General features: G+C 46.8%; 1 protein-coding gene across 11 annotated transcripts in view; it reads left to right on the plus strand.

Moving 5' to 3' along the window:
• Positions 1–26,219, plus strand: part of Pdzd2 (PDZ domain containing 2) — a 372,451-nt gene extending 346,232 nt beyond the window's left edge. For 9 of the 11 annotated variants that reach the window (XM_076916410.1, XM_076916413.1, XM_076916415.1 and 6 more), the window contains 8 exons: positions 2,879–3,023; positions 9,189–13,194; positions 14,313–14,430; positions 17,616–17,717; positions 18,238–18,508; positions 20,125–20,259; positions 23,050–23,222; positions 23,580–26,219. In XM_076916410.1, the coding sequence (XP_076772525.1) occupies positions 2,879–3,023; positions 9,189–13,194; positions 14,313–14,430; positions 17,616–17,717; positions 18,238–18,508; positions 20,125–20,259; positions 23,050–23,222; positions 23,580–23,609 (4,980 nt within the window). In that variant the 3' untranslated portion in view covers positions 23,610–26,219. The remainder of the gene's footprint in view (positions 1–2,878; positions 3,024–9,188; positions 13,195–14,312; positions 14,431–17,615; positions 17,718–18,237; positions 18,509–20,124; positions 20,260–23,049; positions 23,223–23,579) is intronic. The other 2 variants (XM_076916412.1, XM_076916414.1) reach the window with 1 other exon arrangement.
• Positions 26,220–26,736: the final 517 nt, after the last annotated feature.

The raw sequence follows: 26,736 nt of genomic DNA on the forward strand, positions 1-26,736 counted from the left end.
GGTGGCGGCAGGAGGATTGATGAGTTTTAGGCTAGCTCAGGCTAGCTCAGGCTAGCTCAGGCTACATAATGAGATCCTGTCTCAATAAAAGAAAAAAAGAAGCTAAGATACTGTCAAGACAAATAACAGGGCTGAGTTCACTCCAGATTTAACAGTACTCCAAGCTGAATGCAAGTTAATTGATACTACTAATTGTTTGAATGTTAGGTATCTGATTGTTCACTTAATTTTTTCAGTATCTCTCTTCTCTAGCAAAGAAGGAAAAAGAAATGGTTTAGTCTCTGAGCAAAGAATCTGGGATGATTTTTAAGGCCATATTAATGAAAATAGTTTATTGTGATTTAAAGTGGATGTGTAAATACATTCATAAAATCTGTATGAGGTAGAAGTCTGTTTTTTGTTACTCTTATGCTTTCGTGTTTTCTCCCCTCCTAAAAAGTGATATTCACCTCTAGGCAGCTCATGCTTTATAGTACATGCAGTTGGTGGGTGTGTTCTTTCCTTTCAGAAAGTATCATCAGGGCAGGAGACACAGTTCAGTAGGACAGAGCTAGCTCAGCACATATGCTCGCACACAGCTCTGGGTTCGATCCCCAGCACCCTGTCCCTCCCCTGCACACACACTGGCTCACCGTCAATGTTTAGACAACCGAGAAGGCCAGATCCAGGGTTTTTATTCTTGGCTACTCACATGTATTTTAAAAAGTTCTTGCCAGATGTGGTGTCACATTCCAGTCATTCAGAAATGTAGCCTGATCGTCGGACAGGGCTACAAATGAGATCCTTTGTCAACACAAATGCACAGATATACACAGAGGGTGGGAGGGAGAGGTTTGTATATTTTTAATATTTTATTGTGTGCATATTCTCTCTCTCTCTCTCTCTCTCTCTCTCTCTCTCTCTCTCTCATCATCATCATCATCATCATCATCATCATCACCACACATCCCAAGCTGTAAGCCGAGTAATCAGAGGCCAATTTGAAGGAGTCAGTTCTCTCCTGTCACCATGTAGAGCCCAAGGATCAAACTGAGATTGTCTGACTTAGAGACAAATGCTTTTACCATCCTGGCCTGAGATTTAATAGTTTTGAAATATTTGCAGTAAGAACTCTTGGGTGGCTGGAGAGGTGGCTTCATCACTAAGCGCACTGGGTACCCTTCCAGAGGACCCGGGCTCAGTTCCCAGCACCATGACAACTTACAACCGTCTGTAAGTTCAGCCTCAGAGGGTCTGATGTCTGTTCTAGCTTCTGAGGGCATGAGGCTCACAGACGTGCATTCAGACAAACACTTATACACATAAAAATAAATAAAACCTTTTTAAATGCTGGAGAGGGGAGGACGGTGATGGGAGATGGCTTCAATCCCCACACCCAGGAGGCAGAGGCGAACAGAACTCCCGAGTTCAAGGCCAGCCTAGTCTATAGAGCAAGTCCCAGGACAGCCAGGGCTACACACCAAGAAACCCTGTCTCTAAAAGCCAAAAATAAATAAACGTTGAATACATTTTTAAAAGTGGGGTGGGTTTGAACAATACTTGTATTTAAAATGTCTTTGTCATTAAAACTTTTAGTTTTGAAGTGTGACTTTTATGACAGAGAGAGTAGCTAGAGTGCATCACTCTCTGTAAGGCATCCTCGGGTAGGAAAAGCTGAAAACCAGAGTAAACGTCTTCTCTTAGTGTTCTCCATTGTTTCTATACAGCACTTTGCTAAAAATTGTGATATGGTGGTGGTGGTGGAGGTAGTGTGTGTGTGTGTGTGTGTGTGTGTGTGTGTGTGTGTGTGTGATGTTGTGTGTGTGAGGTGTGTGCACATGCATGTGGATGTGCATGTGTGTGATGCATGCAAGTATGTACTCCTACAAACGTATGCAGAGGTCAGAGAAGGGTATCATGTCTCCTATGCTATTACTGTCTGCCTTATTCCTTTGAGACAGGGTCTCTTGCTAAACTGGTTTTCTTCAGCTAGATGAGCACCAGTGAATGCTGGAGCTATAGGCAAGGACACATAGCTTTCTACAATGGGTGCCACACCTTGCCACTAGGGTGCTGGGGTTTAGGCCCTTGTGTGTGCACAGCAAGCAGTCTTCCTGAGTCTTGAGTCTTCTCCCCAGTCCAAGTCAGTACTTTATATTAAGGTGAAATTCTTCTTAATGGAAAATTAACTATTTTAAAATCTCCAGCTCAGGGGCATTTCCCACTCCCACCTCTGTCCACTCTTCTGGGCTTTTCTGTTTCATTTTCCTGAGCAAAAACAGCAACTTAACTGAGTTACGCTCACTGCCCTTGGTCGGTGACTGACACTTCAGGACAGAGGAATGAGTTGTGAAAGATACCTTACACTTCACCCCCTTTTCTGCTGCCACCTTGGGGCCACTTTATGACACACCGACTCGGTGGATTAATTTTAAATGAATACAATTGGACTTTTTAGTGAGTTTGAGATGTGTTTTTGTGTTGAGCATTCTGTAGAAGAAAGGAAGTGATTGACACTTGGCTTAAGGGAAATACACACACACACTGGTCTCATTCCTCCCAATTTACCCTCAACCTCACTCTCAAACTTAGGAATTGATTTTACAATCTTGGCTATCCTTACTAAATGTCAGAAGGCACCGCCCACCTACAGAAACCTTACCCTCTGTTTTTATAACTATCCTCATTTAATCAGCTTGTCTTTAAAACTTCTGAAATTCAGCAAGTCTTTTTTTAATCCCCATGTGAAAGTTGAAAAACCTGAGGCTTAGGGATGAGGTGGCGAGCCCAGCCTGGATCGGCCAGCTCCCAACCCGATTCTCCTCTACAGACGGTGCTGTCTAAGGATGCAGAAACCCTGAAAAGCTATTAACATGGTTTCTGCTTCTCATTGTGCCAGGAACTTTGGGGAAATCCCACCCCGGGGGACAGCTCTGTCCCCACCAACTGTGGACCAGCCAATACCCCATGCCACCCAAACACTGGACTCCCCACAGAGAACCCGCAGGGAGCTGCACCAGAGTGCGGGCCACACCCTGGGACTGGTAAGACTACGTTCTTGTTGGTTTCATTGAGAGAAAGGGAAACACGTATCCTAAGAAAAGTTTTACAAGAAGATAAATTTGAGGAGGGAAGAAAAACCACTTAGGGAAACCAGTATTTAGATGTTGACATGAAATCTCTGCCCTTGATCACTATGCTTACAACCCACCCCGCCTCTGCCCCGCCCCATCCCTGTGCTTAACCCCGCCCCTGCCCCATCTCTGCTTAAACCCCGCCCCCGCCCCATGCTTAGACCCTCAGGTGCATTGAGTGTATCCATGTTTGATCTTCATTTTGTGACACAGATGAGACATAAGAAATGGGATTTTTTTTTTCCTCCTCAGAATCTCCATACTGTGCTTATATGAAATCAAGTGCGTGGACAAGTGGCAGTAAAAACCTCCACAAGGAAAAGTGAAAAAAACTAAATAAGTAATAACGCGGGGGAAATTACCTAGGCATGATGAGAGACGGACCGATGGCATAGTCATGGCTACTTACAGCTTGAAGTGTTTTTTAAGTCAAGCTGAATTGACTGACTCTGCTGCTTTCTCAGCGGAAGGAGAAAGTTTCTTAGTGGCTGGTAATTACTGTAATGGCGTGAGAGTGTTGGAGATCTGTAGGCAGTAATAGAAAAATGAGACAGCTCTTTATGAGCAATTTATATGAGGCAGCATAAATTGTCATTACATTTTATTTATTTAGTGTGTGTGTGTGTGTGTGTGTGTGTGTGTGTAGATGTGTATGTGTACATGTGTGTGCATACGTGTGGTATATGTCTGTGTGTCTCTGTGTGTGTGTGTGTCTGTGTGCCCCTGCACATATGTCAAGGTGACAGAACAAATTTCCCATACTCAGTTCTCTCTGGGAGATTGAACCCAGGTCTGAAGGCTCACAGTAAGTGTCTTTACCCACTGAGCCACCTCACCAGCTCGGGGATGTCCTACAATTTTAAAACTTGGAACCGTAGAATATCCACCCCAGGAATCTTTTGAGACAAAAATCTCATATTATAGCCTACACTGACCAGACCTTGTGAGCTCCCTGCCTCAGGCAGTCCTAGGTGCTTGACTGACAGGTGCATCATCACATCTATCTTCCATCTACATCCTGCTGACTATCGAGAGAAAAAAATGCAGACCCCCAAAGCACACCACGGCGCCTTGTTCCTCGGTCGGTGATGAGTCCATTACCATGATTTCTGCTCCATCTTTCAAGTTCAGTTCATAAAGCATTCACTAGTGAATAGACGTTAAAGGACAATTTTTATCAGAAAGTTAAGTGTGGCCGGGCGGTGGTGGCGCACGCCTTTAATCCCAGCACTTGGGAGGCAGAGGCAGGTGGATTTCTGAGTTCGAGGCCAGCCTGGTCTACAGAGTGAGTTCCAGGACAGCCAGGGTTATATAGAGAAACCCTGTCTCGAAAAATCAAAACAAACAAACAAAAACAGAAAGTTAAGTGTGTTAACTTAAATGGGGTTCCATTCGAGTTACATGGGGTTCCATGAAGTTCAGAATGTCATCTTTCAAAATAGCCTTCATTTGAGACCAGAGCCTATGTGCATTCCCAAGAGGGCTCATTCTGCAGAATGATTCTCTGGATGTTCTCCTGGGACCCACATGGCCCTCAGAATTAAAGAGCAGCAAGGGGATTACTTTCTTTTATCATCAGAACCAATCTCCTCCTTATTTGAAACAATTCAGAAAACATTCAACCTATCCACTCAAGGAATTATTCTAGACAGCCTAATTTTCCTAGTCTTGGGGGTTTTATATCTTGAGGAAGTGTTTACACAGGTAAGCTCTTTGGACCAGAGAGGCATTTACTCTTCCAGCCCCAGAGCCAAAGAAAAGACATATACTCTGTGTTCCCTAGGACATTCTACCTGTTCCATCTCGATTCCAACCCACTGCAGGTGTTTGTCCTCTCTGGACTTCCCACCAGTAATAAGTCTTGGAGAAAGAAGCAACTAATAAATACCAGTGCCAGGAACTGGTGATGTTTAATATGTAACAATACACTTGCTATATTTAATATATAAATAACCTTAAAACATACTGTGCTGGATATCAAGTTGTTGCGTGCAAGGAGCCTGAGAGGGTTGGAGTGACGGTGCTCTGGCGCCCTCTAGGGTTTTGGAGGTACACCTCCAGTGTTTGACCCACATGTTAAATTACCTGACTCCTACAATTTTTTAGTGCCTCTGTCTTTTTGTGTTGTTTCCATTCTTTCTCAGTTAAAGGGGCCAACAGAGACCTTGACTATTGGGCATGGGCTTTCTTCCTCCTAGTTTTATTACAAATGGCTTACCTACTTTCCAGTGTACAGGAAAGGTATTCTTCAAAATCTTTTTTTTTTTTTTTTTTTTTTTTTTTTTTGAACACATAGTTGATAAAACCTTAACCTTAAACAAGAAAAGTTTGCTTTTTGGGGGCTCCTGAGATGACTTTTCAGGTAAAGGTGCTTGCTGCCAAGCCTGAAGACTTTGAATTCAACCCCCAGAACCAGCATGGTAGAAGAGAACTGATGGCCACAGGGTGACCTCTGACCTCTAAATGTGCCGTGTGCCCACACATCTACACGCATAATATATAGATACTAATTTTTTAAAAATCCTGTCTTAGAAAACGTCTATAAGTGATACCAGGCAGGCAGCACGTGGGCACCATGCGCAGACCAGGTCCAAGTCTAAGCCCTGACAAAGGCAGTGACTCAGGGACAGTCACTCAAGCCCTCGGCGGCCTGCCTCATGGGCTTGGTCTTGCATATGTGGGGCTTCCGTGTGCACTGTTCCAAGCACTATCTAGTTAAACAGTATTCATTATGTGTATGAGCATAGGCGATTTTCCTAAGAATAGTCACGTATGAGTGTATATTCCTAGCGTATATATACGTACACACCATCTTCCTGAGATGGTTTTCAAAAATGAATAAAGGTTGATTCACCCTTGTCCGCATGAACATGGCCTCCTGATTAGATAGCGTAGCTATGTATGCTGCCAATGAGGGCTGACCTGCAGCCCAGGCAGCCAATGAGGGCTGACCTACAGCCCAGGCAGCCAATGAGGGCTGACCTGCGCCCATGTCTTGTTCTCTTAGTTGGCCACTCTTAAAACCAGGAGCAGGGGAAAAAAACAAAAACAAACAAACAAAAAAAACCTCCAAGGACTCTTTAGAACAACGGTAAGAAGAGCCCTGGAGAGGTGTGTGAGGGTAGCCACTGTTTGTCACTAGCTCTGGAATGAATACAGGGGTATAGATTACAAAAATTAGGAAGATTTTTTTGAGACCCAACTAAAAAGGAGATTTTAAAGTTGCCAGAGCCCCCTGAGGAAATCTGTTGTTATTGTGTCCTGTTGGCCCTGTTGTGTGTACATCACATCAGCCTTTCTTTTCTCAGTATGGTACCTAACATGCTTTTTAGCCTCGGATGGGGGGGACAACAGTATTCAAGCAGCTACTGTGGCAACAGTGTTCCTGCATGACAGGTGTGATCTGGCAGGTCATGTCAAGCCCTGGTGATTCAGCTGCACTGCAGCCTGTTCTAGAAAGCTGCACCTGCGCCCCAGAAGCCTCCCACACCCCGACATCACGAGTAGTCAAGGCTAATTGGGCCTTCCACCCTGGCGATGTTCCCATTAGTGGACCTTTGGTGGGGGATCCAGATGAAGCATTGTTTTGAAAGGCAGTACAAGGGCTGCCTCCAGATAACTTCATCTCCCTCAGATAAAACCCTGTGCAGGGGCTGGGGATGGTGGAGCACTTTCCTAGGATGCATGAAGCCTTGGGTTGACTCCCCAGCATCACACACATTGGTTGTAGTGGCTTACACGTATGATTTGAGCACTTAAGAAAGAAGAGAATTAGGATCTCAAGGTCATCCTCTGGTATATAGGGACTTCAAGATTAGCCTGGGATACCTGAGAACCTGCCTCAAATACTAAACAAACAAACCATTGACGATACACACTTTGTAGTAACTCAGATCACTAGTAAAAATTGCAGAAATTTTTGCCTGTTCATGAATGCTTAGTTAGCAAGTCTGTAAGTGATAAATGGCCTGTAGCAGCCAGAGACATGGCTCAGTGGGTTAGATCCCTGAGCCCACACGGTGAAAGGACAGAACACACTCCTACAAGTTGTCCTCTGACCTACACATACATGTGCAGTCACGCACGCTCGCACGCACGCACAGAGTAAGTAGCCTTCGATTCCCTTCCTCTTGTCACACAGTTACTCTCCCCTGTATTTGGTGTCAGCAGAAGCAAGAATGCTATGCTTGAGAGTTCAATAGTTGAACGGAGAACAACATCTGGACCAGCAGGTATTCCTGGCAGCATCTGGTCTTCCCCAGCAGGCCCGGGTAGTTCTGTGCTATCTCCATGGGCGTCTTGATGAACCGGCCTTGTTATTGCCACACGCTCCACACACAGGCCACAGGGTTCAGGTTTAGCCAAGCACAGGCCATGGAGCAAATCCTGGCTCTGCCACCTGTGGACTGTGGGCTCGGACATTGTTGCCTCATTGCTCAGTGACTCCCTTCCTCGTTCTCTCAGAGCACAGGCCCCACCCACCTCCCATTACTGGGAGGAAAATTAACTGTGTGGAAATCTCCTACCACGGTGCTAAGACTTCATTATTGGCTAATAATTAGTTTGTAATTATTCATAAAGGGACAACAGGAGGGGAAAAAAAAGATGCAATTAAAGGCAAACCTAATGACACACACCTATAATTCCAACCAGTCCTGAGGCCAAGATAGGAGGGTGGCAGGTTCACGGCCTGCCTGAGCAACTTACTGAAACCCAGTGTCAAAGTGTCACATGAGCTGGGGCCAGAAAGATGGCTCACTGGTCATTGCAAAATCATTCTCTGGTATATAGTGAGTTCAAAGTTAGCCTGGGATACTCAAGACGATGTCTTTTTTTAAAAACATTTTTAAAGATTTATTTATTTTATTTATATGAGTACACTGTAGCTGTCTTTAGACTCACCAGAAGAAGTCACTAGATCCCATTACAGATGTTTGTGAGTCACCATGTGGTTGCTGGGAATTGAACTCAAGACCTCTGTAAGAACAGTCAGTGTTCTTAACCACTGAGCCATCTCTCCAGTCCCAAGACTCTTGTCTTTAAAATTAGTTAATTAATAATTATAAAGCTTTAAGGACATATACTTAACATTTGGGGTAACACTGCTCAAACCAAGACCTTTTGTGGGTCACATGTCAAAGTGATATTAGCCCAAGAGAGTACAGTGCATGCCACCAGGCTTTCTGAGGAGACATCCTTGGACAGAGCATCTCTCAGCACCTGCTCTGAGTGACATTCCCTGCTCCCCAGTCATCCCTGCTTCTCAGAGCCGTGTGCTCTTTTGTGCTTCTGTGCTTTCAACCTGTTGCTCTCCCCACCGCTTGGAACATACCATCGGTCATGAGCCCCACTCGAGCTCCTCCACCGTTGAGGTTTCCTGGAATAATTGGTTTGCGGACCCCCTGTTTTGACAAGCCACTTCAAGGCTGAGTTCTAGCTCAGTATCAACGAGGACCCTTCCCAGAGCGCTAGCTTTGTCTCCTGTGCAAGCCTCCTTGGCCAAGTATGCAGAGGCCTGTCATGGAGGCTGAATCGGGAGAGTCAAAGGGAATCAGGTCAAGCAAGGCTATAGAGAGACCATCTCACAAATCAAATAGAAAAAAAAAGTAAGCCTCTTGGGTTTGGAGGTTGAACTGTTTCTTGGTACAGTCCGAGTCACTCATGGTCAGATAAATAGATGTTGGAACGAGATAAGACAGGAAGCCTCTGCCCAGTCTAGGCCAAAGCTAAGGAATACGACCAACAGTGTCTGTCTTCCCAGAACTTCTATCAGCAGAGGTGCTTGGGTAAAGAAATCCAGGTAGGAGATTTCTGGTGTCTCCTTTCTGAAAGCAAACAAAGAGGGAAACGGGCAAGTTTAAATGTTCATCCTGTTTGTCCGATACTTTAAGGTGATTAAAGCGAGCTGGTGATTGCTAGAAGTGAGCACTCGACAATTGGAGAGACAAGAACAAAAGGTCTAGATGTAGCCTGTGGAATGTCTGAGAAACAATATTGAGATCAGTTATACATTTACAGAACTCTAGAAGGTCTGTTTGCTAACATTTTCCCTTTTATCTCCCCTACCTTATACAGGATGGGATGGGTCCCCAGACCAACTCCCTTACCCAGGGAAGATCAGAGAAGTTCATCCTGGCTCCAGCGAGACTTCTACAGTCACCAAGCAAGTCCTCCAGCCTGAGAGCCTCAGCCAGCCTGTGTCTCCCAGGACCTCGGAGCCTGAGTCCCAGGGCATATCTAAAATGAAGCCACCCAACCAGAGAAGCGTGTCTCCCAGGGAGAAAGCCTCAACTCTTCCCGACTCCAGCAGGACTTGGGATGCCCCTGGGGACAGCTCTCCCAGCACCAGGAGAGCAGCTGTCCCCATGAGCACAGGAGCAACGACAGCCACTGCCATCCCTCACGCCTCCCTTGGGTCCCAGGAAAGGAGCCGAGACTCCTCAGGTCCCAGCAAGGCCCTGAAAACTACAGGACTCTGCATACCTAAAAGCTTGAAAGACAGTGCTCTGCTTGAAGATACAGCTTCTGCATCTGGAAAGATATCACATGCCGGCCCCTCTGTGCCAGTGGCGACTGACAGGACCCTGTCAGGGAGCACAGAGAGCCCTGTGACAGACATTGACAAGTTCATTGAGGAAGCCTCCGAGGCAAAGCTTTCTCAGTCTCCTCAGAAAGCAGACAGCAGGGCTCACCAGGACCTTTTCGAAAGTCAGCCACCAGGTGGAGCTGGGGGTGGCAGTTCCCAGCATGCTCAGCCAGTCAGGAGTGACCAGACATCCTCCCCGAGGAAGACTGGAGGTGCAGGCTCACCCCCACCCCCTCAGTGGACCTTCCAGCCTTCCGTTCTGGATTCTATCTATCCTGACAAACATTTGGCTGTCAACAAAAACTTTCTGAACAACTACTCTAGAAATTTCAGCAGCTTCCATGAAGATGGCATCTCCCTATCAGGCCCTGGTGGCAGTTCAGAGCTGTCGCCCTCGTCCATGTATGGAGATGCTGAAGACTCATCTTCAGACCCTGAGTCTCTCGCTGAAGACCCAGGAGCAGCTGCCAGGAAAAACTGGTCACCTCCTCCCTCTCATGAGTCGTCTCATAAGGAAGGTAGCAGTGAGTCTGAGGATGAGCAAATAGAAATCTGTGCCACAAATGGCTGCCCTGAGCCCCCAATGCCTGCCCATCCTGCCCAGGATGCACTCTGCCTAGTTCCATCCATACAGCAGCAGAGTGTTGTGAGCGAGCCGCTGGAGGACTCCTGTGAGAGAGCCTGCTTCATGCCAGGAGCCTCACACACTTCCATCCCAGGCTCGTCCCAGCCATTTCCTTTCCTGGATGTAAGCTCTCAGGAGCGTGAGACATGGGCGGGCATAAACGCTTCACGGAGCCACGTGCCCGTATGCACAGAGGAAATCATGGCCGTCGCCAGCACAGGCTCAGTCATGGGAGACAGACAGTCTTCCCAAATGACCAGATCTTGTCAAAACTCTCCATTTGTGCTTCGGAGCCCAGATATGGTAAACGGCTTGGGACGTGACCTGCTGGATGAGGGAACCCCAGACGAACGAGCAGCTTCTGCCGGTGTGGTGCGCAGTGTGTACGCTCTGGGGGCCGATGGCCCTAAGAACGGAGAGGCTGTTTTGGCAAACCTACACATCGCCAAGGGCCACAACCTGGACGACTTGCTACAGAAACCAAAACCAATCCCCAGGAGACCTATCGTGACCTGGTTTAAAGAAATAAATAAGGACAGCCACGGCACACATTTGCAGAGCAAGTCTGAGAAGGAACAGTCCTCTGTGCCGGCTACGAGTCCTGGCTCAAAAGCCGACTCAGTGAACGCCAGCCACAGAAAGGGGTTAGCTGTGCCTAAGGGTCCTCCTCCACAGCAGAAGAGTCAGGAAAATAACGACCTGCCCCCTAAAAGTCCAGTGGAAACACTGAGTAACTGTCAGAAACCCAAGTGCAGCCCTCAGCTGAAGAGGCTGAACAGTAAAAACAAAGCCAGTCCTGAGGTACCCGTGGCCAGTTCCACTAAGGGCAACAAGACGGACCACAGGAAGACCTTGCCGTCACCCCAAGCCTCCCATAAAATGCTTTCTAAGGCGGTGTCACACAGGCTCCACATAGCTGACCAAGAGGAGCCTGAGAACACTGCTGGGGACACCCCCAAGTCTCCCCAGCACATGCCGGAGAGCAAGCCACCCCTGGCTGCCTCTGGCTCTCTGAGGACCTCTGAGTCCGACACAAACATTAGAACCTTTACTTCGCCCCTGACCTCCCCCAACCCTCTCCCCGAGCAAGGTGCAAACAGTAGGTTCCACATGGCTGTCTATGTGGAATCTGATACAAGTTGTCCAACCACCTCCAGGTCCCCTAGGTATAGACCAGAGGGCAAGGTGCCCCATGCTAACTCTGGGTCAGTGAGTCCCTCAGCATCAAGGACCAACATAGCCTTGGCAGGGATCAGACAGAGCAAGCAGATCATACCCAGCCGGGTAGACTTGGTGGTATCAGAAGCAGCCCAGTCCCACAGCATCGGTGAGAAAGGAATAGAAAAAAGGGCTAGTGATCCCCCAGAAAGGACAAGCCAGCTAAAAATAGTTGAAATTTCTTCTGAAAGAATGCCAAAGAATGCATGTGGTGACAAGCCACCCGATAGTGACAGGAAGGGAGGATTCTTGACCCAGAGCAATTGTCAGGAGAAGAGTGCAGTCAGACTCCGGCAGTCAGCAGAATCGTCCCCAAAGCATCCACCCTTCCCTCCCTCTCAGGCCTCCCAGGTGGAACGGGAAATGCGCTGGTCCTTCAGCATGGCCAAACTGGCCTCTTCCTCCTCCCCGCAGCTGCCAGCCAAAATGCCAGGTTCCTCCCAGGGCAAATCAAGCCAAATGTCAGCCTCCTTCGGGGTCCCCAAAAATGGTGTATCCATAGGCTTGGCCGGAGAAGAGCACCCCTACTTCACACCAAGGCCAGCCACCAGAACTTATTCCATGCCAGCCCAGTTCTCAAGCCACTTTGGACGAGAAGGTCCTTCCCCAGACAGCCCGAGTCACTTGCCTCAGGACCCCCGGGTCCCTGCGACAAGTGACAATCTCTCTGAGAAGACAGCCAAACGCTTGACTAATGGACAGACCATATACAGCGTGAAGCCTCTGCTGGAAACGTCAAAGAATCTGCCACCAATGGATGGGGGGGATGTCAGTGCGGTCCCTGAGACGAGCTGCCTCATCCCAGACAAAGTCAAAGTCACCAGGAGACATTACTACTGTGAGCAGAATTGGCCCCACGAATCTACCTCGTTTTTCTCTGTGAAGCAGAGGATCAAGTCTTTTGAGAACCTGGCCAATTCTGACCGGCCTGCGGCCAAATCTGCCACATCCCCGTTCTTATCTGTGAGCTCCAAGCCTCCCATGAACAGACGGTCATCTGGCAGTATCACTTCAGGGAGTCCCAGTGATGTGACCACAAGGTCACTGAGACGCAGCTTGAGTTCCTGCAGTGAGAGCCAGAGCGAAGCCAGCAGCCTTCTCCCCCAGATAACTAAGTCCCCATCCACCGTGACGCTGACTGTCTCCAGGCAGAATCCACCAGAGACTAGTAACAAGGGCCCCAGCCCAGACTCGAAGAAATCACTTGTCCCTGTGGGAATTCCCACCTCCACAGTGAGCCCAGCCTCACCCATCAAAAGGAACAAGTCCTCTGTGCGCCATGCCCAGCCCTCCCCAGTGTCACGATCCAAGCTCCAGGAGCTGAGGGCCTTGAGCATGCCAGACCTGGACAAGCTGTGTAGCGGTGAGGACTACACTGCCAGCCCAGGGGCTGTGCTCTTTAGAACCCAGCTGGAGATCACCCCCAGAAGGTCGCAAGGCTCCCCAGCTACCTCTCCAGCTGGCTCCCCAGCTAGAGGTCATGCAGATTTCAATGGATCCTCAGCCTTTCTTTCATGTCCTGTGAATGGTGGCACCAGAGTCTACCCCAAAGGAAACAGCCCTCCAGCCAGTGAGCGTGCAGGACCCACTGGATCCAGGGAAGGGTGTGACTCTGTGTGGGCCATGTCTCCCGGGAAAAGCTGGTCAGTTACGTAAGTATCTACCCTCCCCTCTTACTCAAACAGGCCTGTTTGCGTCAGGAATACTTTCAGGTTTATAAAAGAGTTGCAGAGGTAATGAGGGGAGTCCCAAGCTACCTCTCACCAGCTCTCCCTAACCACTTATGGTACACAACCCTGGTCCATTAGTGAGAAGTGAGGATTTAACCCCTGGGACAGTCAACCATAGGCACAAAGCCACAAACTTCAGATCTGCCGAATCCATTCCACCGGTGTCCTTTTCCGTTCTAGGATCCGATCCAGACACCACACTGCATTTCAGTCAGTATCAGTCTTGGAAGCCACATCTGCTTGCCACTGTGTGGCTCTGAAGACAAGAGTAGTGGTGTGGGGAAACGGCCATGCCTCAGGGAATCTTTGGGGCTCTAAAAGCAGCTGGAGCAAAGCAGGAAACTCTTAATGTTTTAAGATGTTTCACTGGGGCCTCCAATTTCTAAACATGTCAGAAGTTGTCTGCTAAACTCCTGTACTGGTCCCTAAATATCCTAGAGGGGTCCTCAGGCTCATTTCCTACACTGTCACTGAAAGACATTCATACTGGCCTTGAACTTAGGAATTGATTTTACAATCTTGGCTACCCTTACTAAATGTCAGAAGGCACCGCCCACCTATAGAAACCTTACCCGCTGTTTTTATAACTCTCCTCATTTAATTAGCTTGTCTTTAAAACTTCTGAGATTCAGCAAGTCTTTTTTATCCCCATGTGAAAGTCGAAAAACCTGAGGCTTAGGGATGAGGTGGCGAGCCCAGCCCGGATCGGCCAGCTCCCAACCTCTACAGACGATGCTGTCTAAGAATGCAGAGACCCTGAAAAGCTATTAGCATGGTTTCTGTTTCTCATTGTGCCAGGAACTTTGGGGAAATCCCACCCCAGGGGACAGCTCTGTCCCTCCAACTGTGGGCCAGCCAGTACCCCATGCCATTCTCTAGTTAACTGTGGAGTAGAACCTTTGCCCAACAGGAGGCAGATAGGTCGGAAAATGCCCACGGCATGGCAGAGGAAGACCTTGCAGATGAGTCCTTAGGAAAGGGAGAGGCTGCTATTTGTTTGTTTGTTTGATCTTCGTCCAATGTATTTTTTTAAAACTTAGTTTGGATCAACTCCTTGCCTCGGTGGGGGACCAGCAGAGATTACAGGCCGTTTTATCATCAGTGGGGTCAAAATCCCCCATCCTCACTCTCATTCAGGAAGCGAAGGCACAATCTGAGGTAAGTGGGGTGCACAAAACCCAGGGATGGAACGGCATGGCTTTGGTGCAGTGGGGGAAGGGTGGGGGCTGGGCTCAGTCTGTTGCCTCATGTACTGTCCCTCACGTACTTGAGTGGCTGGCCCTTGCTGCAGTGGGGAATGTTGGATCCGTGTCACTGTTACCCTAAGTCCCCTGCAGCAACTGTTCACCAGCCTTTCTGTCCCAGGAGCCCAGAGTTTGCAAAGGAAATGTTGAATGACCATGAACCTCTGTCAGTGTGGACATAATCTAGTAAGCAGAGCCACCTGCTGGTGAAGGGATCAAACTGTTAGAACCTCGCTAAGGCCCCACAGTTTAAGAGCCCCTAAACCCCAGTCTGTAAAGTCAAAGAATTTAACTGAACCATATGTGACAGTGAACAGCAGTAACAACAGAGATGGGTTCCCATCTAGAATGTTCCTTGGAGAACAGTGAAAAATTGAACCTTGACACATATGTCGAGAAAAAGGCAGATAGGAATGAGTGCTGAGATACTGGGCTACTAACATTTACATTAGCCGGGCAGTGGTGGCACAGGACTTTAATCCCAGCACTTGGGAGGCAGAGGCAGGCGGATTTCTGAGTTCGAGGCCAGCCTGGTCTACAGAGTGAGTTCCAGGACAGCCAGGACTACACAAAGAAACCCTGTCTCGAAAAACCAAAAAAACAAAACAAAACAAAACAAAACAAACAAACAAACCAACAACAAGAAACATTTACATTATGTTTACAAACATTGTTCCAATACCCCCACATCCTCCTGGGTACCATTTGAGGTTTCTCAGTTAAGCTTCGGCCTTACCATATCATGGGGCAGGATGGTGAGGAGATGGGGGTGGGGTGGGGACTGGAAACAGATACCTATCGGTTCCCACTTCCTTCAGATTCTCAGCCCACTGGTATGTATAGTCAGGACACGCTTCGAGGAACCAAGTGCTTTTATTTGGAGTAAAACGGACTGTTCATCAGCTTGCAACCTCCTTCAGTGGTAGGCATGTGTCACAGGCCACAGGCTCACTCTGAGACATAGTCTCATTCTTTTCTGGGGCCTCTTCACTCCAAAGGTGTTATAACAGATAAAAGGTACACGGAGCCAAGAAAACCTCAACTAGACACACACATAAGAGATGAATTCTCAGAACCGGAGTGCAGACAGAACGCCAGGTGCTGCTAGATCAATACCCTGAACAAGAGTGCAGTTTGTCATCGGGGACCATTCCTGCTTGCGTTAGAATGCAGGTTTCTTTTCCTGTCTTTTGTTTTCAGTCGATTTGAGAAAGCAAGGAGCACAAAGCTAGCCTGACCCTCCTATCTTTCAGAGAGTATGGTGCGCTCCAACCAGAATGGCACAAACCAATGTCCTGTGGCCTTCTGGTACACTCTGAAAGATGAAAGAGGCCAAAATCCAGCCTGCTTTTCTGACTCCCACACGCCCAAGCTTTGGAGGGAGTGCCCTGTTCATCAGGCATCCCGGTGCTGTTCCAAATTTCTCAGGCAAAATCGGACCTCATCCTCCGCCGCTGGTACACTTGTTTCCTCAGATGTCCCCCCAACCTCACAGAAATTCATTTACATAAATGGAAATTTTGATGGCAGTATGCCCATTTTAAGATACGATGTCACTGCTCCAGGAAGTATTCCCCTCTCAGCATCTGACTACCTTCTAGAAGTTGTGCAAAAACGACTCACTGAGCCACATGCTCCTGTGCTTCTTTAGAGAGCCCAGTGATCAGTGTCTCCTTTCTGTCTACTCGTCTGGATGACTGAAGGTACTCAAGTCTTCATGACTTGTCAATACAACTAACCGCTCCACCAGGTTTCCTGATCAGCTGACCCCACAGATGGTTTTCTGCTTCCTTTTCTCTCTCAACAAATCAGTCCTCAAAGGTTGTTACTAGCTTTCTCGAGTAACAGTGTGTCTTCTATCATCTTGAAGCTGTTGGTGGTTACTTTGTGACAAATCAAGCAGTGTTGAACCTTAAAATGTTGCTGAATTGTGTCTAAAATGGGGTTATGTCAGATTCCGGACTACTTAACCAATCGTGTTTAATCTTCTATTTCAAGTTATCCTTTGACTGATGCCTGAAGCAAGATAGTCTAATGTTATATAACCTTAGAGTGCTAAGAATGTTCTAGAACACTACTAAGAATGTTCTAGTCTCGTATGGTTGACAGTTTCACCCACTTTATTTTATGACTACCAGTTAATCAACTGTAGATAACTCAGGAACCCAAATGTGGAAACACTGGTGTATACAACGTGGCTGTAGCATGCCACCTTTATCCTGCCTCTTCACTCTTATCTGTCTGTTGTAGAAACCCAGGTTTGCTAATAACTGTGGACTTAGGCAGTATAGCTCAATTGATAGGGTGCCTGACTAACATGCACAAAGCTCTGGGTTCAAACCCCAGGACTGCATGAAACCAGGCACAATAGCATACTCTGTAATCCTAGTCCTTGAAACAAGAAGATCATACCATAATCAAAATATACTATACTTAAAAATCTAGTTCCGATTTTCAAAAAAGGTCAGAAGTAAATGATGGCTCTTGGGAACATAGCAAGTTTGAGGCCAGCCTGGGCTACATGGACCCTGTCAAAATAATGATACACAGAACTATAGGCTTGCAGAGGCATGCACCATGGTCAGATCTGGAGAGGCAGCCATTTTCCTCAGAGGACTGGAAAACTTGGGGACCTAGGAAAGCTCCTCCCTCTGTCCTCATCTGACTTCACCTTTCCTGGGTTCCACAACTGCAGGGTGGATCGTTAGCCTTGCGCATGGGCTAGAGAGATGGCTCACTGGTTAAGAGCACTGACTGCTCTTCCAGAGGTCCTGAGTTCAATTCCCAGCAACCACATGGTGACTCATAACCATCGGTAATGGGATCTGATGCCCTCTTCTGGTATGTCTGAAGAGAGAGACAGTGTACTCATATACATAAAATATATAAATAATTCTTAAAAACAAAAAAACCTTGCACATAAGCCCACCAGGGCAAATACAGAAATGCAGGAATTCTAAGCTAGGCTCTTCCATATTTCTGGGTTAAATCAAGACTCATCAAGGGTTCGTGTCAAGCACCTCCATGGGGACTTAGCTTAAGAGTTTCTCACTCTGGATTCGAGGAACAAAGAGTAAAATGTCTGTTTCTCTTCACTAGATTAAAGAAGATATTTGCTTCATAGTCTTGAATAAAAAAGAAGGCTCGGGTCTGGGATTCAGTGTGGCAGGAGGGGCAGACGTGGAGCCAGAATCAGTCATGGTAAGCCACAGAGTTACAAGGCTCTCAGGGCATCCCAACAGAAGCAACGGAATTTGGTCGGGACACAACAGAGATGGCTGAGTTTGGGTCCCTGTTAGCAACATGAACATGGGAGCATGAGGAGAGCAGTACATACTGTCTCCACTGTTAAAGATGAGTGTTTTTATAGACAGCTAACGTGACATAGACGGCAAATTTATGTTTAAGCACTGGGAAAGAGAGTCAAACGCCCACACACGCAAACAGTAGCACTTTGAAGTCACTTGGTGACCTCAGCCACATTCACCGGGCAAGCCGTTCATCCGTCTCTCTTGCTGTTACCCTGTGGATGTAACAAATGAGCGGCCATATTTGGCAGAGACTTGTTAGTTCACCCTGCACACTGACCACGCCAGAGCTTTCTGACTAGGAAGCTTGCCATGAGGTAGCTCTTTGACCAGAGATCTGCAGTTACTCTCTTCTCCCACTAACAGTTACCAGAGCCATGGGTGAATTTGTTCTCTTTTCCTTTCTGTCCTAGGTCCACAGGGTGTTTTCTCAGGGCGCGGCTTCTCAGGAAGGGACTGTGAGCCAAGGGGACTTCCTTCTCTCCGTCAATGGCAACTCCTTAGCTGGCTTAGCCCACAGTGAGGTCATGAAGGTTCTGCACCAGGCAGAGCTGCACAAACACGCCCTCATGATTATCAAGAAAGGGAATGACCAGCCCAGGCCATCCTTCAGGCAGGAGCCTCCCTCAGCCAATGGGAAGGGTCCATTCCCCAGAAGGACCTTGCCGCTAGAGCCTGGAGCTGGTAAGTTATCCTCTGATAGCAGAGTGTGAGCTGCTGGTTGATAAAGACGGTACTAGGACTAGCCTGTACTAACAAGATAAAACAAGCTATCGAATAAAACAGCTTTTGTAATGGGATTTGGTGTTAAAGGTTTCTGAACAAGGCGTGTCCTTGAGAAGCATCAAGGTTTCTGCTTCCTGTTTTAGCAGAATATAAGAAAATTAGGGGATAAATGTGTTTTTGTCTTTGAAAAATAGAGACTACTGCCTTTATGTACCAAGAGCTTGGGGGGTGGGGGGGCTCAGGATGGACTCCTGACAACATCCACACTAAGTACTAGTTCTATTCCAAGCCCCGGCTCCTACAGCCTTCAGATAAGCCCTGCAGACTCCCTCAGCAGCCCCTCCCACTCTCGAAGGTAGCCCACCACTGTTCAAGGCAGGATAGCCGAATGCCTCCCTGCTCAGTAGCCTGCACTCTCCGTATGCGAGATATCCTTCTGCAGTTACACTTTGCCAGGCTGCAGACAAATATATCTGATGTGGGCCTAACTGCAGTGGAGGCACCCAGAAAGCTGTTTAAACCACCCCCCCCCCATGACCAGAAAGTCCCCTGCTCAACTGAAACAGACATGAATGTGTCTAACAGTGCTGGCAGGCAATTCCAGGAGACAGCCCAAGCTGGTAACCACTGTGAATGTTTCCTGTCCCCCTTTTAACAGCAAGACACCCCACTAAAAAAAATGGTAAGAGTCCCAATAGTAGCAAATGTCTTTCAGACCATGAGGATTGCTTTAAACTAGGAAGGAGCTGGCGGCGATGTATGTTCAACTGTAATCCTAAGGACTGTATTAGGTAGGCAGTTTCATTCATTCATGGTCCCTTTCCTGCCTTCCAAGCAGCTAAGTACACCTTTCCATTCAACTCCATAGTACACACTTAAGGGAACTAAAAGGCAAGTGTACAATTCCTATTCAGTCCCCAGCCTGGCCTTTCCAAACAAGCCGTAGAGCCAATATCACCATGGAAACGCTCTTCCCACACAAGAGCCAGATGCCAATGAAGGATGCCAGTGTGAGGGAGGCAACCATACCCCTGGGAGTCAGGGTTTCCTCTCAGAAGCACAAAAAGACATAGGGCAAGGAAGGAAGCCCCACCCGGTGCCAGGGAGCTTCCCAATCAATTATGACAGTCTCTCATGACCCAGGCACTTCAATGCCTTTGCTTTCAATAGCAGATGGTGACATTCTGTTGCTATGGTAGCCAGGGTTGGCAGGAAATCGAAGTTGATTCACTTGAGTGTGACTTCCATCCTTACCAGGATGTGTGCTACCAGAATGTGAGGCTTGACAAGAGCAGTCTGTCTCCTGGCACTGCAGCCTGGGAGAGAAAGCATTCTCTGCATTTGCACAAATGGATGTAAAGGAAGCCTTGAGTCCAGTGGGACACAGCCAGGCTCCCTTCGGGTCAACTCTGATGTTGGGATTAAAGGTTATTAACACTTGCCAGCAGATAAGACTCAGGGATGACCAGAGTCCAAGGTGCCAGAGGCGATGCATTTGAAGGACACTGGACAGGTGGCTTGTCGAACAGATAGCCTGCCATTTTTATCTTAACAATCCTACATCCTTGCCGCAGGGAGAAACGGAGCCACTCACGATGCTCTGTGTGTCGAAGTGCTGAAAACCTCTGCTGGGCTGGGACTGAGTCTGGATGGAGAGAAATCATCCGTGTCTGGAGATGGGCCACTGGTGATTAAAAGGGTGTACAAAGGTAACGGATATCTCCATGAAAGCCCATCCCTCCTGTACGAGAACTAAACTGGTTTTCCAAAATCTACAGTGTTTTTGCGGCTGCATGATCTTGAGTTGTGTTTTGCATGTATTCAAATTTCCAAGGCCCAGGTAGGTACCAAGGTGAGCACAACCATCAGCATAGTAGCAGGAGCACTTACTATCAACCTGAAGTCCGGTGATTTCAAACACTGAGCTGCAAGAAAAGGGAGGAAGATGATTGAATGGTTTCATCATGAACTTGAAATTTTCATTTTATATTCTTGGGAAATTGTTTGAGCTGGAGGATTTTGGTTTTTTTTGTTTTGTTTTGTTTTTTGCACAAGTGTGTATGATATATATATGTATGTATATACATATATATTATATATGTATATATATACATATATAATATATATGTACATGCATGCATATTCATGTGTGTACACATGTGACGGCCCAACGTTGATATTAAGTATCTTCCTCGACCGCTCTCCACTCTTTATTTCTGTGGCAGGATTTCTAGGTGCCTGCCAGTTGGGATCCCTTCACTTCAGATTCAGAGTGCTGGGATTACAGGAGATTTGCACACGTGGGGCGTGGGTTCTGGAGATCCAAACTCTGGTCCTCACACCCCCTACCACGGGGAACCATTTGTGGTGTTCTGATGCCTAAGCAATCAGGAATTATGTAATTACATGGCTGATATCAGCACATACTTACAAATAGATCTGAAACTCACAATTATGTTAGATTTTATTTACTTACTTACTTACTTATTTAATGTGTATTGGTGTTTTGCCTGTATGAGGATGTTAGATCCCCTGGAGCTGGAGTTACAGTTATAAACTGACATGTGGGTGCTAGGAATTGAGCCTAAGGTTCTCCTGAAGGACAGCCAGAATTAACTGCTGAGCTATCTCTACAGCCCCCCAAAACTCATTTATGGTTAGAGGATGTAAATAAGGTATCAAGGCATGAGATTGGTTGTTCTTAGCTTAAGGTTGATATGTGTGTGTGCGCGCACGCACGCTCGTGAGTTTTCAGACATGGTCTCACCATGTAGCCCCTGCCTGGCCTGGAACTCATTGATATCCAACTGCTTTTGCCTCCCTGATCTGCTTTGATCCTGTTCAGAAGAACTTGTGATCTCTTTCCATAATTACACAACTACTCAGAAACATCTCTCCACTCCAGTCACAATGTTAACATGAGCTGTGTTTTAGAAAAAAATAATAAAATAGGAAAGAGAGGCCCAAACCGCCAGCTTGTGCACCCCAAGAACCCACAGGACCAAGAATAAGCATCAGATGCTGGCCTGAGCTGTGGAACCGGTGCAGTCTAGAATTTCTCAGTGGATGGAGCCTTTATCACAAGACCATCTCTGAAAGATCTACCTTCCCAAACCCAGGCCATCCCTGAACCTGTCACATTTCGTTCTAGCTCTGTCCTCAGTCTCTTTCAGATACATAGTGAACAACAAATTTCTCACATCTTAGGCAAAGAGTTGTAAACCAACTCCAGCTGGGCATAGCAGCTCAAGCCTGTAGTCCCAGCACTCAGGAGACGGGGCCAGGGTGGTGGCAAGTCTGAGACCAGCTTGGGCTTCATACAGGGAGGTCTAGGCCAGGCAGAGCTACATAGTAAGACCATGTTTGAGAACAAAACAAAATCAAATCTCTGTGGAAAGGAGATACTAAGCCCGTGGTAGTGTCACTCAGAAATGTTCAATCAGAACTGAAGCTTACAGATCCACCCAAGGGCAGGGCCTAAGCAACTCCTGATTCTGTGGGCTGCCAAAAGTAGGTATCCAGTGATGGGAGGCCTGGGGCTTCCCCTGACAGGGAACCAGAAGCAAGACAGCTTGCTTGGTAGCTTACAATAGCATCCAGGACAGGCGATTACAAATCTTTATGAGGTTTTGTAATCAACTGTAATCACAAGTATATAAATATCATGTTTCTGGATTCTAAAACTGTATGTGCATGTATACACTATGCAAGTGTAGTTGCCCAGAGGCCAGATGTTGGAAACCTCATACTCGATATTGGTGGTCATAAGCCACCAGATATGGGTGCTGGGAAGTGAAGTTGGGTCTGAACCTAGGTCCTCTAGAGGAGCAATAGCACTCTTAGCTGCTGAGCCATCTCTCCGGCACCTTCATTAACATTTTTATTGTCTTATGAAGTTTAGGGCTCAATGGCGGTCAGGGCACAAACTTCAGGAATCAGTCTTTCACCTTTACCCACTGAGCCATCTTGCCAGCCCTAACTACCTAAAACGGCTTTTCAGAAATAGGCATCTGCTCAGCCTTTTGAGGCCTGAGATTTCTAAGAAAGTTACTTTTCCTCCCCCCTGTGCTTTAGGTCTGAACATAATAGCAGGGAGGAAAGAGCCGAGAGCCATAGACGGTGCTAGAACTTCCACAAAGCTGTAATTCAGAACTGTGGGAAGCTCTGCACAGAGGGAAAGCTATCGCCACAGTCCCCACGACCCGATGAGCCTGACACAGCCCCAGCTGACATTTTGGATGACACCGTTTCTGTGAGCTTGTTGGATGTTTGCTGCTGTGTTAGTTCCTTTGACCATCTCTGTGTATTTACTGACTGGTTTGTTTTTTAATTTAAAGTGATTTTACGGTTTGAGTACACAGACTTTATACCACTATCAGAGGCTGGGAATGACTCAGGTCTTCAGTAGAAGGACCCACTGAGTATAACATGCTGGCTGGTAAAGGCTACTCTAGCCGAATCAGGCAGAATTTAGAATCTGTATCCTCTGTGTCTCTCAGGATGCTTACGAACAGCGACTGCCTTTTTCAGTCAAACAGTAGACACCCGCAGGAAGAGCAAAGGCCAACATCATGAGCCCCTCTGGAACATACCATTTCATGAGGGGGTCAGAACTTTCTCGACCAGTTCACAAATCCGTTCCTTCACACAGTCAGACCGCAGCTGCAGCCAGGTGGGCATGTGCTTTAGGCAAGACAGAACCCTGAGACAAGCCCTTCCCTGGAACATGCATGTGACCCACGATGGCAGTGGTCTGGTAGCAAAAAAGTAACTTGTGGTTCTTTAGTATAAATACGTTCTTCCCTTTGTGTATTGTGACGTGTCTATATTGGAAGGGACTGCTCTAAGTTAGGTAATACAAAATATAGAGAGAATGTCTCTTTAAAAAAAAAAAAGAAAGAAAGAAAGAAAAATGGTTTCCTATCCTAAGACTACAAGAACATCATTGAGAAATATTTCTTATTTAAATGTTTAGGTGCCTTTTTAAAGATGCAGGTGTTAACAGTTCACTCTATATTTGTTCTGACAGGCGGTGCGGCAGAACAAGCTGGAACAATAGAAGCGGGTGATGAGATCCTTGCTATTAATGGGAAGCCCTTGGTTGGGCTGGTGCACTTCGATGCCTGGAACATTATGAAGTCCGTTCCAGAAGGGCCTGTGCAGTTAGTGATTAGAAAGCACAGGGAGTCGTGAATTTTTACAGGAATCTCCTCCCCCAGATTCACTTCTTTTAGCAAATCAGAATGACTTCTTTAAATGATGGGTTCTTGAATCAACAAACGGTTTAGACAGATATCCGTGATTGTACTTTTACATGAAGCCCGAACTCTGGAAATCACCTACCTGGACCGTCAGGGCTGGGCGGGCATCATTTCGTTCAGTGCCTCGGATCAAGAGCTGACATGCTCTTCATCTGGAACACCTAGCTGTACCTTTGCATCCCTCGTCACCTCTCCCAGCATCAGTCCTGGTGAGTAGGGACCAGAGGATAACACAAATGCCCCAGCTAAAATGATATATGTATGTAGATTTATATAATTTTGTACGTAAATGACATAATGCTTTTAGGTACATGCAGTGAAAGGCAGAGCTATGGATCTACGTATGTTACCTTGAAAAGGAAAATGAGACTTAAAGAAAATGAATTTATGACCTAATTGTTAGGCAGAGCTCAGGTATTACCCAACCAGTGAAAAAGATGACAATTTTAAAAAGTGCTATTTTTTAATGAACGTAATGTATGATGAGAACTTGGAAGTTCTGATGGTTTTCTGTTTCAGAGTGTAAGTCAGAAGGCTGTTACAGAGCAACAGTTCTGATGGATTGCAATAAAAAGCTGTGAGCTTCCCTGCTTGGGAGAAGGAAGTTCTAGCCGGAAAAGCACCTTGCATCTAGTTTTCAAACTTGAGTACATGGTCAAATTCAAGACTGGTCAACACAAAAGCAGGCACAGTTGTCATTGCCTTTCCATTTCCACATACGTGCACCACCACCGTAATGGAATTTTTGAGAGTCAAATCCCTCAAAACTTGCAAACGCAGGCATTCTGTGGTCCAAACCGAGGAGCGTCTGAGCATCCCCTCGGGGAAATTATGTTAGTGTTGCCTCTTCACCCCTCCAGACCTAAAGAAGCATAGAGTTTGTAGTCCAGTTCTCTTCCCTGACAGAGCTCTGTGATGGCTCAACTTCTTGCTATTTTCTTTTTTTCCTGTTTTGCCAATTCTTTCTCTTGCCAAAACTGGGGTCCCGCAGACCATTCTGACTCCGGCTGCTTGTGAAACTCCTCCGGCCGCTTCCTCCGGAGCCCTTCTTCTTCCGGCTGGCTCCGGAACTCTTCCTTCTCACAAGCTGGCTTTTCCTCCCTTTGCACTGACCATCGTTTTCTTAAATCCCAAAGCCTCACCAGCTTCATTTACCAAACAAGGAAAATGGAAAAACAGGGTGTGTCACTCTCAAGGAAAAGGACTATATAGTGTTCACCACTCTATCCTCAGGTGGTGCCACCCAGTGCTGGGTCCCGGGGTCCTGGGTGGAAACTATTTGCAAATCCCGCATGCGTGTGCAATGCTCCGGGGTCTCGTTAACAGCTGGGTCTAGGGGAAAGAGCGCTGAGGTGCTTGAGCTGCTGTTTGTTGCCTTTGTACATGTCATCTGAGCCTGATCCTGCTGGCCGTCTGCAGAGGAGACTCGGAGAGGGCCCGCAGGTGGGCGCAAAATAACTGGCTCGTTTTCAACAGGTCTCACAAAGAAAACTACAGTCCAGGAGTTAGCTAGGAAAGCCTGGCTTAGCATCTACTCTTCCTTACAGTTACAAGTAGGATACTCTAAGACGTCAGTGCAAGGTGCATGCTTGGTTGTTGTTTAAGTCTCCGGGTCAGTTTCTGCTTTCTTCTTACCTGAATGATAATTTGAAGTCAGCACGGAAATCCTTTTTTTTTTTTTCTTTCCTTTGTCTTTCTTTTTTTGCCTCTACTCCTTTACAGTCATGCCTATTAAGTCCTTTGTGAACAGACAGGACCTTGGGAACAATGGTCTCTTTCCAAGTGTCCCCAAAGCTCCTATCTGAAGAGTACATGAAGGACCTCTGGCTTACTATACTATGTTAAGTCATCAGGCATTTGGACTGGATCTTTCCAGAAGGTCTTCCCAGCTAACTGGGAATGTAAGGGAAGAAGCAAGAGCTAGCCCTGTCTCTGACCCTGAGATAGAAAGCTATTTATTTGTGTTGAGTGTTCAAGGCATGACTAGTACTGCTTAGTCTAATAAACCCCCCACACTTCCTGCAGTGAACACTAATGGTATTGTTCTAACCCTTTTTCTTTGTAAGTGGTCAGTCATTCACAGTAAGCTATGAGGTAAAATGTGTTCTAACATACAAACCGTAGTTGTAAGACAATACCGTGAAGGCTCAAGTAGGCCAGGTTTCAGTCCCACCCTCCCACACACATCACACTGCATTGTAGGGTTGACTTTAGTTGGCACCACACCTGTACATTATACATTCTTTATTTATGTAAAATAAAATGCCTTATATATTAAAGAGTAAGTGCAATAATATGAAATGGCCTGTACATTTAAAAAAAAAATGTTGCCAAGCTATGTAAATCCACATCTCTGTAAACAATTTTTTAAATAATTTTCAAAAAAATAAACACTGCTTACTACTTGACTTTGTCTTGTTGTGTGATGAATAATACTGGGACAAAAATGTCCTATTACCATATCACCTATACAGGCAAGGGGCCTCAGTGAGCTGCCCGTACACACACACACACACACACACACGTCTGACTGCCTCAAAGCGGCATACCTGTCTCCATCTGGCTCTCTGGGAAATTCCTGGCACTTCTCACTCCATCTTTCACAGCCTAGCAACCGCCAGCTTTCTCCCCTTCAAGCCTGAACCATTCACACCTCCTCTCACAACAGACAAGAGACAGAAGACACACACAAACATACTGACACTGGCCTATCTTGCTAGCCAGGCCTGGATCCTTCCAAATGGCCCGAGTTTTGGAACCTATGCCTGTTATTACAGACACATGCCACACCCACAATGAAAAAATGCCATCATAAATTCCCAATTCCCAATCTCCACTGGACCGTCGTTGCTGCTAAACAACTGTTTGCCGGTTTTTCCTCATTGTTCACAACAGCTTTCTTTTCCTCAGGAAGCCCTATCTTCC

Source organism: Arvicanthis niloticus, chromosome 19 (assembly GCF_011762505.2).
Source record: "Arvicanthis niloticus isolate mArvNil1 chromosome 19, mArvNil1.pat.X, whole genome shotgun sequence".
NCBI lineage: Eukaryota > Metazoa > Chordata > Mammalia > Rodentia > Muridae > Arvicanthis > Arvicanthis niloticus.